Raw genomic sequence first — 15814 nt, forward strand, 5'->3', positions numbered from 1 at the left:
CCTCAGACACCAGCTGTGTGACTCTAGGCAAGTCACTGAATCCTACTTGCCTTGGTTTCTCATCTGTAAAATGAGGTCCCAAAGAGTCAACATGACTGAACAACAAATAATTATGTTCAGTAACCAATTTATATTCAATAGTTGATAAACACATCTTAATTTTAAATTCATACCTAATTTAAGTGCACCAGGAACAATTTAATTACAATCAAATGGATCCAAAATGCATAGTAAACTGATGAAGATAAATCTTATTTTATACCTAAGACAGAAAACATCCCCATTTAGATCACCAATAATACTGAAATTATGCATTTTTGGTGGAAAGAAATGTTAATGATGTCATAATTTTAGAAGATTTTTAATCTATAAATAATCTATTTTAAAATGGGATACATTCTTGTAGTAATTAACTCTAGAAAAGCATCTATAGATCAATGAATAGATATTTTATCAAATAACAGATTGGGTGACAGCTGCTGTGTATTAGATGCTAAGGATAAAAAAGACAAATAAACAGGCCATGCCCATGAGAAGATTATATTCTGTATGGAGAGATACATATAAGGTATAAACAAATATAAGATGCACTTTTAGTAGGAGGGGCACTAGTAGCCGGGGAATATGAATTAGGCAAAATCAATATTAGAATATTTAGTTACTGTTGACTGACCAAGGACCAAACCTAGTGAAGGAAACAAGTATCAAATCAAAAACAACTAAATCACAAGGATAACACTACCTCATCAGTGGCTGTTTCCCCAGGGTGCCCATGATGCCCTGATCTCCTGGGAATCCAGGAAATTCTAACCAGTAGAACACTTCACAGACTACTTGCCACAGAAAACACAAACAGAAGATTTTCCTTGAATATACATCAAAACCTTCAAAGTCATAGAGAAGACATACAAGAAAGGAACCTAAAAAAACCTTGAGTTAACTGACTAAGCTCTCTGGATCAAACACCACTCCTACTTAGGTTGGTTTTTGTTTTGTTTCTTGCTCTGCTGTAGCAGAATAGTGATGACTAGTCCTTACACAGTATTTTTAAACTTATTATGTATATATTCTTTAATGTTCCCACTCAGATGCCGCCATAAACTTCAACTCTGGTATTTTACTCCAACATACTGTTCAGTTCTATATTCCTTTAAATTCTTTGTTATATCTGTCCATTTCTAAAAAAGAAACAAAGTTTCACAGCATTGTTTTTACCAATTTTTTGTAACTCACCTAATTTTACCTTTATGAATTTGCCATATCATTAGGTATGTATACTTAGAATATGTATGTATATTAAATAACATGTTACATGCACCTAGTTAAGATAAATAACCTGAGGGTTCCTTTAAATATATTTTCTAGTTCTGTTTTAATGCTGTGCTTATTTTGCTTCTATTAGTATGATTGCAACTCGGGCTTTCTGAGGGAATATAGCCTCTCACTTTCATCCCCTATTTTAGATGCTCGTAAATTAGCTGTTTCTTATACACAGAAGTTTCTTGGGTTTTGTTTTCTTATTCATTCTGTTACTCTTTTTGTTTAAAATATTCATGTAAATTTATTATTTGTTAGACTTAATGTTCTCTATTTTTGTTGTATTGCTTTTTGTGTATGCTGTTACACTATATTTTGATAGATATAATAAAGGGCCAGGGAAAAAAGAAGCAAAAATTAATTGGAAACTAAGTAATCTGATCCTAAAGAATGAGTGGGTGAAACAACAAATAGACACAATAATTTCACCCAAGAAAATGACAATAATGAGACAATATACCAAAATTTATGGGATGCAGCCATTTAGGGGAAATTTAATATTTCTAGATGTTTACTTGCATAAAATAGAGAAAGAGAAGATCAATGAATTGGGCATGCAACTAAAAAAGCTAAAAAAAGAACAAAGTAAAAACCCTCAATTAAATACCAAACATAAATTCTGAAAATAAAAGGGGAGAAAATAGAAAGTTAAAAAAAAAAAAAAACTATTGAACTAATAAAACTAAGAGCTGGTTTTATGAAAAAAACCTGCAAAACAAACCTTTTAGTTAATTTGATCAGAAAAAGGAAAGAAGAAAACCAAATTATTAGCATCAAAAATGAAAAGGGTAAACTTCACCAATGACAAGGAAATTAAGAGCAATAATGAGGAGCTATTTTGTCAAATTGTATGTTAATAAATATGAAAATGTAAGTGAAGTGGAAGAATACTTAGAAAAATATAGCTTGCCCAGTTTGACAGAGGAGGAAATAAACTACTTAATTAGTCCCATTTTAGAAAAAGAAATTGAACTATTAATCAACTCCCTAAGAGAAGATCTCCAGAGCTAGATGGATTTACATGTGAATCCATCTCATTACAAGCCTCTGAATTAATGCCTGACTGAAAAAAAAAAAACAAAAAACCCACAATCAGTTACCAAGAGAAGACATCCTTGAGATTTGCCAGGAAAGGTCTGTTTTTGCTTGAGGGCGGGACAGTTTTAGATCTGGCACAGGCTGAGGCAACAGCAGTGAGAGTTCGGGCAGGAAGCTCACAGCCGAGCAGACCGGAGGGGGTTGGGGTGTGATCTCAGCTGTCTCTGCGGGGAGAGCTTCACTACAGGATTGGATACTTGCCCTGGCAGCAAGTCAGTAGCCCAGCAGAGAAGCTAAAACACCTGGGGTGAAGAATACAACCCTCAAACAGCTGGAGTTCCTTGAGACCGCCACCCCTCCCCACAGCTGCCCTCAGCACGCCTCAGAGTCTCAGAGTGCAGGCCAACACAGTCCTGCTATAGTGCCTCGCTGCTGCCCCTGCCCCGCAGTCTGTAGAGGAAGCCTGGAACGCACCCAGCCCTCCCCAAAAAAAGCAGATTCCATTTTGGGTTTTTTCTCCTTTTTTCTTTGCTAGTTTGTCCCTAATCTTTCTCTGACAAAATGAGCAAAAAGTTAAAAAGGACTTTAACGATTGACAGCTTTTATACAGACAGAGAACAGACTCTAAACCCTGAGGAGACTAAAACAGATTATCTTCAGGTGAATCCTCATTAGAGGAGATCATCTGTTCCTCACACAGATGAATCTCTATAGAAAAATTAAAAGGCTCTCACAAGAGAGCTAGAAGAAAATGGAAAGGAGAGCGAGGCTTGGCAAGAGAGACTGAGAAGCTCATTCCACCATTTAAAGACAGAGTGGATAAAGAAAACAAATCCTTGAAAATAGGATTAGTGAACTGGAAACAGAAAAATAGCCTACTAAAGAATAAAATGGGGAAATGGAAAACATTCCATAGAACAAATTGACAATTAGAAAAGATATAAAAAAAGTGAGTGAAGAAAAACACTTCATTGAAAATAAGAATAGAACAAATGGAATTGAATGGCTCAAGGAGACAAGAAGAATCAATCAAGCAAGACCAAAAAAACCAAACAATGGAGAAAAATGTGAAATACCTTCTGGGAAAACAACAGACCTTGAAAACAGGTCTAGGAGAGACAATCTGAGAATCACTGACCCCAGAAAAAATACGATGAAAAAAGAGCCTGACACCATTTTCCAGGAAATTATCAAAGAGAACTGCCCAGAAGTCATAAACAGAGGGTAAAATAGACATTGAAAGGATTCATCATCACCCACTGAGAGGGATCCTAAAATCAAAACACTAAGAAATAAGTGGCCAAATGCCAGAACCCTCAAACAAAGGAAAAAATACCCAAGCGGCTAGAAAACCAATTCAAATATAAAGGAGCCACAATAAGGATCACCCAAGATCTAGCAGCATCCACATTAAAAGATCAAGGGTCTGAATATGATATCTCGGAAGGCCATAGGAACTCGGTATGCAAACTAAAAATAACTTATCCAGCCAGAATGAGCATCTTTTCCAGGGAAGAAGATGGTCATTCAACGAAATAAGTGAATTTCACCTATTTTTGGTGAAAACCAGAACTCTAACAAGAAGTTTGATCTGCAAATATAGAACTCAAGAAAAACCTAAAAAGGTAAAAAGACATCTTGGGAACTATTATTTCTGCTGTAAAGATGTATAAAAAATACATGTATACCTTGTTCTAGAAATTAGAGGTGGAAAGGACATTGTATCAGAAAAAGGTTAAAGTGGGGGTACTATTATATCTCACAAAGAGGCAAAGGAAACCTATTATATCTGAGAGAAAGAATGGAGGGGATGAATATAGTGGGTATTTTACTGCCATAAGAATTGACTTTAAGAGAAAAAATGTTAGACATATTCAATATATGGTGAAGCTTCTCCCATCTCATTGAAAAGTGAGAAGGGAAAAGTGAAAATAAGCTAAGCCAGAAGGGAATACAGAAACTGAGAGGGAAAAGAGTAAGATAGGGGAGGAACTCTAAGGTGGGGGGAAGGATCCTAAAAGGGAGGGGCTGTGAGAAGCAAGTGGTGCCACAAGTTTAATACTGGAAGGGGGTAGGGGAAAGAAGGGAGAAAAGCATAAATAGGGGTTAACAAGATGGCAAGTAATACAGAATTGGTAATTTTAACCATAAATGTGAACGGGGTAAACTCCCCATAAAGAGGGAAGCAATTAGCAGAATGGATTAAAAGCCAGAATCCTACAATATGTTGTTTACAGGAAACACACCTGAAGCAGGAGATACATGCAGAATAAAGGTAAAAGGATGGAGCAAAATCTACTATACTCAGGTGAAGTAAAAAAAGCAGGGGTAGCCATCCTGATCTCAGATCAAGCAAAAACAAAAACTGATCTAATTAAAAGAGATAAGGAAGTCTTGCTAAAGGGTAGCATAAATAATGAAGCAATATCAGTATTAAACATATATGCACCAAGTGATGTAGCATCTAAATTCTTAAGAGAAATTAAGAGAGCTGCAAGAAGAAATAGACAACAAAACTATAATAGTGGGAGATCTCCACCGTGCACTCTCAGAATTAGATAAATCAAACCACAAAATAAATAAGAAAGAACTCAAAGAGGTAAATAGAATACTAGAAAAGTTAGATATGATAGATCTGTGGAGAAATGAAATGGAGACAAGAAAGGAGTACACTTTCTTTTCAGCAGTTCATGGAACCTATACAAAAATAGACCATATTAGACATAAAACCTCAAACTCAAATGCAGTAAGCAGAAATAGTGAATGCATCCTTTTCAGACCATGATGCAATAAAAATTACACTCCAACAAAAAGCCAGGGGAAAGTAGACCAAAAAATAATTGGAAACTAAATAATCTCATACTTAAAGAATGATTGGGTGAAACAGCAAATCATAGACATAATTAATAACTTCACCCAAGAAATGACAATAATGAGACATCATATCAAAATGTGTGGATGCAGCCAAAGCGGTAATAAGAGGAAATTTATATCTCTAGATGCTTACTTGCATAAAGTAGAGAAAGAGAAGGTCAATGAATTGGCTTGTAACTAAAAAATGCTAGAAAAGGAAACAAATTAAAACCCCAGTCAAACACTAAACTTGAAATTCTAAAAATAAAAGGAGAGATCAATCAAAATTGAAAGTAAAAACTATTGAATTAATTAATAAAATTAAGAGTTGGTGCTATGAAAACCAACAAAATAGACAAACCCTTTAGTAAATCTGATTAAAAAAAGGAAAGAGGAAAACTCAAATTGTTAGTCTTAAAATGAAAAGGAGAACTCACCACTAATGAAGAGGAAATTAGAGCAATAATTAGGAATTACTTTGCCCAACTTTTATGGCAATAATCTGACAACTTAAATGAAATGGAAGAATACCTTCAAAATATAGCTTGCCCAGATTAACAGAGGAAGAAGTAAATATCCTAAATAATCCCATCTTAGAAAAAGAAGAAAAGCTATTAACCCTAAGAAAAAATCCCAGGACCAGATGGATTTACATGTGAATTCTACCAAACATTTAAAGAACAATTAACCCTAATGCTATATAAACTATTTGAAAAATAGGGACTGAAGGAGCCTTACCAAACTCCTTTTACGACACAGACATGGTACTGATACCTAAACCAGGTAGGCTGAAAACAGAGAAAGAAAATTATAGACCAATCTCCTAATGAATATCGATGCTAAAATCTTAAATAAAATATTAGCAAAAGATTACAGAAAATCATCCCCAGGATAACACACTATGATCAAGTAGGATTTATACCAGGAATGCAGGCTGGTTCAATATTAGAAAACTATTAGCATAATTGACTATATCAATAAGCAAACTAAAAAAACTATATGATCATCCTCAATAGATGCAGAAAAGCATTTGATAAACATCCATTCCTAATAAAAACACTTGAGAGTATAGGAATAAATGGACTTTTTCTTAAAATAGTCAGGAGCATATATTTAAACTATCAGTAAGCAATATGCAATGGGAAAACTGAATCTTTCCCAGTTAAGATCTGAGGAAGAAAGGTGCCCACTGTCACCATTATTATTCAATATTGTATTAGAAACACTAGCCTTGCAATAAGAATTGAGAAAGAGATTAAAGGAATCAGAATAGGCAGTGAGGAAACCAAACTATTACTCTTGCAGATGATATGATGGTATACTTAGAGAACCCTAGAGATTCATCTGAGAAAGCTCTTAGAAATAATCCATAACTTTAGCAAAGATGCAGGTTATAAAATAAATGCCCATAAATCCTCAGAATTTTTATATATCACCAACAAAATCCAACAGCAAGAGATACAAAGAAAAATTCCATTCAGAATAACTGTCGGCAGCATAAAATATTTGGGAATCTATCTACCAAAGGAAAGTCAGAAATTATATGAGCAAAATTACAAAAAACTTCCACACAAATAAAGTCAGACTTAAACAATTGAAAATATGAAGTGATCCTGATAGGTCGTTTTAATATAATAAAGATGACAATACTCCCTAAACTAATTCATTTATTTAGTGCTATACCAATCAGACTTCCAAGAAAATATTTTAATGATCTAGAAAAATAACAACAAAATTCATATGGAATAATAAAAGGTCAAGAATCTAAAAAGAATTAATGAAAAAAATCAAATGAAGGTGGCCTAGCTGTACCTGATCTAAAACTATATTATAAAGCAGCAGTCACCAAAACCATTTGGTATTGGCTAAGAAATAGATTAGTTGATCAGTGGAACAGGTTAGGTTCACAAGACAGAATAGTCAACTACAGCAATTTAGTGTTTGACAAACCCAAAGATCTTCACTTTTGGGATAAGAACTCATTATTTGACAAAAACTGTTGGGATAACTGGAAATTAGTATGGCAGAGCTAGATGGATTTACATGTGAATTCTACCAAACATTTTAAGAACAATTAATTCCAATATTATGCAAACTCTGGAAAATTTTGGAAAGAAGGAGTCCTACCAAATTCTTTTTATGACACAGACGTGGTGCTGATACCTAAACTAGATAGGGTCAAAAAAGAGAAAGAAAATTATAGACCAATTTCCCTGATGTATGTTGATGTAAAAATCTTAAATACAATATTAGTTAAAAGATTACAGAAAGTCATCCCCAGGATAATACACTATGTATGACCAAGTGGGATTTATACCAGAAATGGAGGGCTGGTTCAATATTAGGAAAACTATCAGCAAAATTTGCTTTATCAATAAGCAAGCTAATAAAAATTATATGATTATTTCAACAGATGCAGGAAAAGCATTTAACAAAATCCAACATCTATTGCTATTAAAAACACTAGAGTATATAGGAATAGAGTTTTTCTTAAAATAATCAGTAGCATCTATTTAAAACCATCAGCAAATATCATATGTAATGGGAATAAACTAGAACCATACTCAATAAGATCAGGGTTCGTGAAACAAGGTTTCACCACTATCATCACTACTATTCAATACTGTATTAGAAATGTTAGCTTTGGTAATAAGAGAAGAAAAAGAGATTAAGGGAATTAAGAGTAGGTAATAAGGAAACCAAATGATCTGCAGATGATATGATGGTATCATACCTTAAGAGAATCCTAGAGAATTAACTAAAAAACTACTAGAAACAATTCACAACTTCAGCAAAATTGCAGGATAAAAAATAAATCCACAGAAAAATCATCAGCATTTTTATATATTACCAACAAAGCCCAGCAGCAAGAGATACAAAAAATTATATTTAAAATAACCATAGATAATATAAAATTAATATAAAATATAAAAAAAATAAAATTTTGGGCGCGTCTACCTGCCAAAGCAAAAAAACTATATGAACACAATTACAAAACACTTAATACATAAAGTTAGATCTAATCAATTGGAAAAATATCAAGTGCTCATGTGTAAGCCAAGCTAAATTAATAAAAATGATAATATTACCTAAATTAATCTACTTATTCAGTATCATACCAATCAAACTCTCAAGAAATTATTTTACAGAGTTAGAAAAAATAATTAACAAAGTTCATTTGGAAGAACAAAAGATCAAGGGTTGAAGGGAATTAATGAAAAGAAATGCACCATGAAGGTAGTCTAGCTATACTAGACCTAAAACTATATTATAAAGCAGCAGTCATTAAAACCATTTGGTACTGGGTAAGAAACAGAGTAGTCGATCAGTGGAATAGGTTAAGTTTACAAGACTAAGTAGTCAATTACTATAGTAATCTAGTGTTTGACCAAAAAACCCAAAGACCCCCGCTTTTGGGATAACAACTCACTATTTGACAAAAATTGCTGAGAAAATTGGAAATTAGTATGGCAGAAACTAGGCATTGACCCACACCTAACACCGTTATACCAAGATAAGGTTAAAATGGGTTCATGATTTAAACATAAAAAGTGATATTATGAGCAGACAATTTTCAGATGATGAAATTGAAATCATTACCACTCATATGAAAGTGTTCCAAATCATTATTAATCAGAGAAATGCAAATTAAAACAACTCTGAGATACCACTACACACCTGTCAGATTGGCTAAGATGACAAGAAAAACTAATGATGAGTGTTGGAGGGGATGCGGGAAAACTGGGACACTGATACATTGTTGGTGGAGCTGTGAACGAATCCAACCATTCTGGAGAGCAATCTGGAATTATGCCCAAAAAGTTATCAAACTGTGCATACCCTTTGACCCAGCAGTGTTTCCACTGGGCTTATACCCCAAGGAGATACTAAAGAAGGGAAAGGGACCAGTATGTGCCAAAATGTTTGTGGCAGCCCTGTTTGTAGTGGCTAGAAGCTGAAACTGAGTGGATGCCCATCAATTGAGAATGGTTGTAAATTGTAGTATATGAATGTTATGGAATATTGTTGTTTTGTAAGAAATGACTAGCAAGATGATACAGAGAAGTTTGGAGAGAATTACATGAACTGATGCTGAGTGAAATGAGCAGAACCAAGAGATCATTATATACGTCAACAATGATACTGTATGAAGATGTAATCTGATGGAAGTGGATTTCTTGACGAAGAGACCTAATTCAGTTTCAATTGATCAATGATGGACAGAAGCTAGCACCCAAAGAAAAAACACTGGGAAATGAATGTAAACTGTTTGCATTTTTGTTTTCTTCCGGGTTACTTACCTTCTGAATCCAATTCTGTGCAACAAGAAAACTGTTTGGATCTGCACATACATTGTATCTAGGATATACTAGGAAATATTCAACATATATAGGACTGCTTGCCATCTAGGGAGGGTGGAGGGTGGAGGAAAATCGGAACAGAAGTGAGTGCAAGGGATAATGTTGTAAAAAAAATTACCCTGGCATGGATTCTGTCAATAAAAAGTTACTATAAAAAAAAAAAAAGAAAAAAAAAAAAGCTATCAAAATGAGCATACCCTTTTATCTACGGGGCTTTTATTCCAAAGAGACTGTAAAAGAAGGAAAGCAACCCACATATGCAAAAATGTTTGGGGCAGCCCTTTTGTAGTGGCAAGAAACTGGAAATTGAGTGGATGCCCATCAGTTGGAGAATTATATGATATATGAATGTTATGGAATATTATTGTTCTGTTAGAAATATCAGCAGGATTTCAGAGAAGCATGGAGAGACACATTAATTGATGCTAACTGAAGTGATTAGAATTAACAGAACAATTATACACAGCAACAGCAATATATGATGACCAATTCTGATGGACATGGCTCTCATCAATAATGAGGTGATTCAGACCAGTTCCAGTGGTCTTGTGATGATGAGAGTTATTTACACCCAGAGAGAGGACTGTGGGAACCAAGTATGGATTACAATTTAGTATTTTTCCTTTTTTTTTTTTTTTTTTTTGCTGTTGTTTGCTTGCATTGTGTTTTCTTTCTCATTTGTTTTTCTTTTTGATCTGATTTTTCTTGTATAACATGATAATGTGGAAATATGTAAAGAAGAATTGCACATGTTTGACATATATTGGATTACCTGCCATCTAGAGTAGGGGGATGGGTGAAGGGAGGAAAAAATTTGGAATTTAAGTTCTTGCAAAGGTAAATGTTGAAAATTATCCATGCATATATTTTGAAAATAAAAAAAAAACTAATTAAAAAATTAAAAAATCCCCCCCAAAAACTTTTAAAGCATCACTTTCAAAAGCTCACTTTTTTTCTAATCATCTGTATCTTTAATGTCTTTGTAGGTCTTACGCAATCCTCCCCATTTTCTGCTACATCATTCTTAGAAACATCTGTTTTTATAGGATCATAGATCTAAAGTCAGGAAGGAGCTCAGATACCATTTTCCCAACATCTTCATTTTATAGATTAGAAAACTGGGAGTCTAGAAAGTAGAGTGTCTTGCCTAAGGTCAAGACACATTCACATTCTACAATCCAAAGATCCTACTGTTGTTAGATATATAATAAGTATTTGATTACAAAGCAAAGAGAGAAAGGCTTCATATACTTAAAAATTTATACCAGCCATGTTGTTGGTATTACTAGAAACAAAACATATGCCCACTGATCAGGGCATGACTCAAAAAACTGTAGTACCTGAATATCATGAAACCTTAGTGAGTCACAGTAAACTGCAATGATGAAGACAATAGAGAAGCATAGAAAGGCATGAACATCTGATACAAAATAATGGAAACAAAACCAGGAAAACAATAGATACAATTAATTATATAACCACTAATTCCAATGGCTCCCTGTTATATGTAGTATCAAACATGAAATACTTAAGCGTTTAAAGTCCTACACAACCTGGCTCCTTCTTATATTTTACTTCCCTCTTTGTGTTCTATAATCTTATGAAATGTTTTTTACATGCTGTGTAAGGCTATTGCACTGGTTCTTCTCCATGCCTGGAATGCTTTCCTCACCTCAGCTCAAATCCTACCATCTGCTAAAGCCATGGAAACATGGCCCTCCCCTATTGTCAATGTCTTCCCTCTGTGATTTTCCAGTTTGTCACGTTTATACCTTCTATGTACATTGTGATTTGTATGCTGTCTCTCCAGCAGAATGTGAGTTCCTTGAAGGCAGTGGTTCTTTTTGTCTTTGTACCCTCTTTAGCTGGCACATAGTAAAGAATGTAATAAATGCTGAGTATGATTTCTCAATCAAGATAAAGGTACTGCCACCTCTTATTTGTAGACTTGTATGAATACAGAATCCTACACGTTTGAATCTTATGATTTTTTGGTGATTTTTGATGAATTGTTTTTTCTTTCCCTTTCTTTCTGATATTCTGCCTTATAGGTCATTTCTCTGAGATGGAAATTAAGGTAATGTAAGAACAAAAGAGATCAGTAAAACATAAAAATATATATCATTTTTGAAGGGAACAACCAGATAAATCATTGCTGTGTATTGGAATTTACTCTGTATCTCAGGGTAGTAACTAATTTTAATCATGAGCAGTCCTAGCCTGGTGGAACCCAAGTTAAGCGTCTTATAAATAAATGCTATTCAGCCCAAACAGCAGTCACAAGTATTATCTCCCAAAATCAGCATAAATTAACCATTGTGTGCTGGACTAGCATCTTCACATTCCCTCTTGTTACTAATAAAATAAATAAGTAAAAGTCTTTACAGACCATAAGGATTTCCATTAATGTTTGTTCCTATAAGCTCCAGTGTTTGTTCCAAGAGATCAGACAATGGCACTGCACTGATTTCCAAAAGTCCAGGGTCATCAGCATGGCGATTCAATACTAGTGCAAGTTCAAACTCATAACTGACCACAGAGGAATGCCAGCAATACTGTTTGTTATTTTTTTCTACTGGTACCCAACCTATAAACAATGTGGTAGAAAAAAAATATATCAATTCATCAAGTTCATTTTGTTTGTTTTATAAATACATACATGTCAAAAAAAACTCAATCTGATTTATATGAGAAAGGAAGCTTAGAAGCTTCCCTAATTCTGTCCATTTGAGTTACTGACATAGAGAACAATCTTTTATGTAACAGGGCATGTAAATTAGAGAATTACAAAAATTTAACCCTAGGGAAAACGAAGAAATCATCTAAGTACTACTCTTACTTTTAACATTTGATCTTTGTCCAACAACCATTATTGGAGGAAGTTAACCACAGAAGGCTTCTAAAAGCACTGACTGGACACTTTCTGGAAGATTTATCAAGACATGAATAAGTGTTATAATTTCTATTCAATGGAAGGAGCATCCTCACCCATGAAATTATCCACCGGATAATTGTACAGATACTCCTGATTTCATACCCTTCTGTAAATGGTGGGCTTTTCTATAAAACCATCAATTAACGTTTGATTTGTTACTTTTATACAACATTATACTTCAAGGGATCTCTGATTTATTCAATGTCAGTGCCCCTCTAATGGTAAAGTTGACAATTCCCATGTAGTTCTCCTTGTCCTATACTACTTTATTTCAACTTAACTTGTAAATCTGCATAGAGGCCACTTGGTATGTTGGGAGAGTGGTGCTCCTCTTGGACTTTGACCATTATTACAGGTACCAGTACAAAATGGGGTTATGATCCCTTCCTTTCCCTATATAATTGACCTCATTTTCTAGGTTGTATCTTTTTGAAGAACTCTTTTAGATCACTAATTGCTTTCAAGTCATTGTTTATAATATACTGGAGTCTATTAAAATGCCCATACCTTTCCCTCCCCAATGGATCTCACAAACCTTGAGAGATTGTGGCATTCCCTGATCCACAGTGACATATAGTAATATCAGTCTTAAAAAGAGGGGTTTGTTTCAATGAGAAGGTTAGGGTTGTAAAAAATGTGCAGTTTTCCACTTAGAATCCAATTTACTCTCTTCCTCTAGCCCATCAATGGTTTCTATACAATAGATGTGTATTGACAGCCTAATTTAAGGTTGACCATGAAATTGTATATGATGGTTAGGATAATTTATTTTTTCTGAACAAACTGTTGGCTAAAGTCTTATATGTCTGTGGCATTTAGAAGGTCTTGTAAGGCTCTGTGGCTTAATTCAATGAGCACATCTTCATCCAAACAAGTTCTGGAGGAGATCTCTAAAAGGAAGGTTATTTCCATTTAAAATACACACTAGAAATAACCTATGACAAGGGTAACACCTTTGGTGTGCATACATCTTGTTTTATAGCTCACTTATAATCAGAGGACTATCAACTTTATCACTGTTGGTGAGGAACTAGGGTTAGGGTTAAATTTTGTTCTACTAAATCAAATCTTTTTTTATAGTCAATAAACAAGACAAATAAAGAACTATTCATAAATCACTCATGTTTGACATAGATGGCATAAAGGATCATTTATCTTTTCCTATCATTTCTGACTGAATTTAAAAAAAAAAATCTTTCCACAAGTAAACATAAAAAAATATTAGAAAAGAATCAGACTTTTATACCCGGTATATGCCCATTTTCATCAGGTACTGGATTTCCATTTAACTGTTCTATATCCTTTGCTGGAATCCAATACTCTGGAATAGATTTGAAATCCTCTTCAACATTCCAAATAAATTCTTAAAGGAAAAAGAAATGAAATTATTTATGGTAAACACTTTTTTTAAAAGCATAAAGCACCATACAAATACAAATTATTATTAATAGCAATCTGATATCAAAAGCTTTTTGGTACTAACTCTGGAGTGGATAAACTTGAGAAATCTTTCCAATCTTGTGTTATTTATAACTAATTTATAAAATCAAAATTCTCAATTTATGTAAAACAGAGCAAAATTCAATACTTTGGTTATAAATGTATAAATCAGTACTTTGTAGTTTTTAATAAAATAGTTAACCATACTTCCTATACAAAAATAAAACTAATCAAAGAAATGTGATTTAAAAATAATAAATAATATAGGCTTATAAGTTTTTTTATACATTTAAAAATATGTTCACTATGTACAAAAACAGATCACATAGGCTAGAGACAGAGACTGGACCTGTGAATTCACTAATATAATACACTTCAAGATGGAGCCACTAACTTAACAAATGCAGATCCTTAAATTGTCTGCAACTTTAATAGTCTTAGCTGCCTAGAGGTTTGAGAGATTAAGTAATTTTTCCAGTAGAATCATATGGCTTCAAAAAAGAAACTTTAAAATTATTTTTCTTCTAAAATCCTTATTTAATATATTCTAAGAAACAATTTTTTAAATTGCCACCACAACAAAGATAGTCATTTGAAAATGTACCCTATTTTAAACCACCAAAGTAACAATATATACACTAACCTTTTGAGTTTTCCTTTGAATACAGGAATCTTTTAAACCTTTTCTCTGCTTGCTTATTTGGTTTCCTATCTAATCGAGCCCAAAGATATGGCTGACCTAAAAATTCAAGAGTCATTCACTTAAAATATGTTAGGAAAAAAACATTTTACATAAAATTTCTTATAATGTGGCTATTTAGAAAAGATAATTTAAGTGCTGCAGAAACCTTCACTGAAATGTTGAAAAGGATTTAAAGATATGCAGTCCCACAGAACCCTGTGTGGGATCTTATATTTATACATAGAAATGGACATCTTTGGTTAAGAAGGAATATTAATGAAGTGTAGATCATGGGATCATAGATTCAGAATTAGAAAAGACTTCAGAGATTACTTGGTCCAACATTCTCATTTTTAAGATGAAAGGTCCTGTAGTAAAATAAAAGAAAATGATGATGATGATGATGATGATATTAATCAATAATTAGTAAAGGTGAGTCATAGTTTGAAACTAAGTCATTTCACTCTAAATCCAGTGCTGTGAGGGATAAGACAGAACTGAAGAAATCAAGTGATTTTATTTAAGGTCCCAAGGGTGATGAATTACAGAGGCAGGATTTGAATCCAAGTCTTTCTTCTGACTCACAAATTTTCTCTCTCTGTTGTATCATACAGTTTCACATATGTTCTACTGAGAAGACCAAGAGGGAGCATGGGAAGATCGGAGTAGGCAGGAAAAAAAATATCAAAAATTCAGTCCACAAAAGCTCTGTTCCATTGTCATCATTTAGTTCTAGTTGGACAATTCTGTATCATGGACCAGAAAGAGAACTAAGAGTGATCAGAACAAACACATCATACCACAATGGAAATATGATCGAAAGCAAAGAGCCTGATTACTAAATTACTAAAGTTAATTCTTGTATAAAAGAAAGAAGCTTTTCTTCACAGAAATGTAAAAAATTAAAATAGCTATTAAAGTCCCAACAGATTTTCTATAATTCCCTCTTAAAGTAGATGCCAGAGTTCTCTTCCAATTGCAGCTTTTTATTATGTTTAGCTTTCTTCCTCACATTGAAATTTACATATCTAATATGATGATTACATATAAATATGACCATTAGAGGTGATCCCAGCAGTCCACAAAAAGACTTCATGATTGAATGAGAAGGCCAAAATAACTATCATTTGGACATTAAATTATGTGTGGGAAGGTGTGCAGCACATTGCCAGCAAATGGCTCATACAC

The 15814-nt window shown here is 33.6% G+C and overlaps 1 protein-coding gene across 1 annotated transcript in view; it reads right to left on the reverse strand.

Moving 5' to 3' along the window:
- Positions 1–15814, reverse strand: part of C5H12orf29 (chromosome 5 C12orf29 homolog) — a 29195-nt gene that overhangs the window by 4425 nt on the left and 8956 nt on the right. Inside the window, exons 3-5 of the mRNA XM_023504328.2 lie at positions 14588–14683; positions 13751–13867; positions 11959–12156 (exon numbers count right to left, since the gene is read on the reverse strand). Of these exons, the coding sequence (XP_023360096.1) occupies positions 11959–12156; positions 13751–13867; positions 14588–14683 (411 nt within the window). The remainder of the gene's footprint in view (positions 1–11958; positions 12157–13750; positions 13868–14587; positions 14684–15814) is intronic.

The sequence above is a fragment of the Sarcophilus harrisii genome, chromosome 5, assembly GCF_902635505.1.
Source record: "Sarcophilus harrisii chromosome 5, mSarHar1.11, whole genome shotgun sequence".
NCBI lineage: Eukaryota > Metazoa > Chordata > Mammalia > Dasyuromorphia > Dasyuridae > Sarcophilus > Sarcophilus harrisii.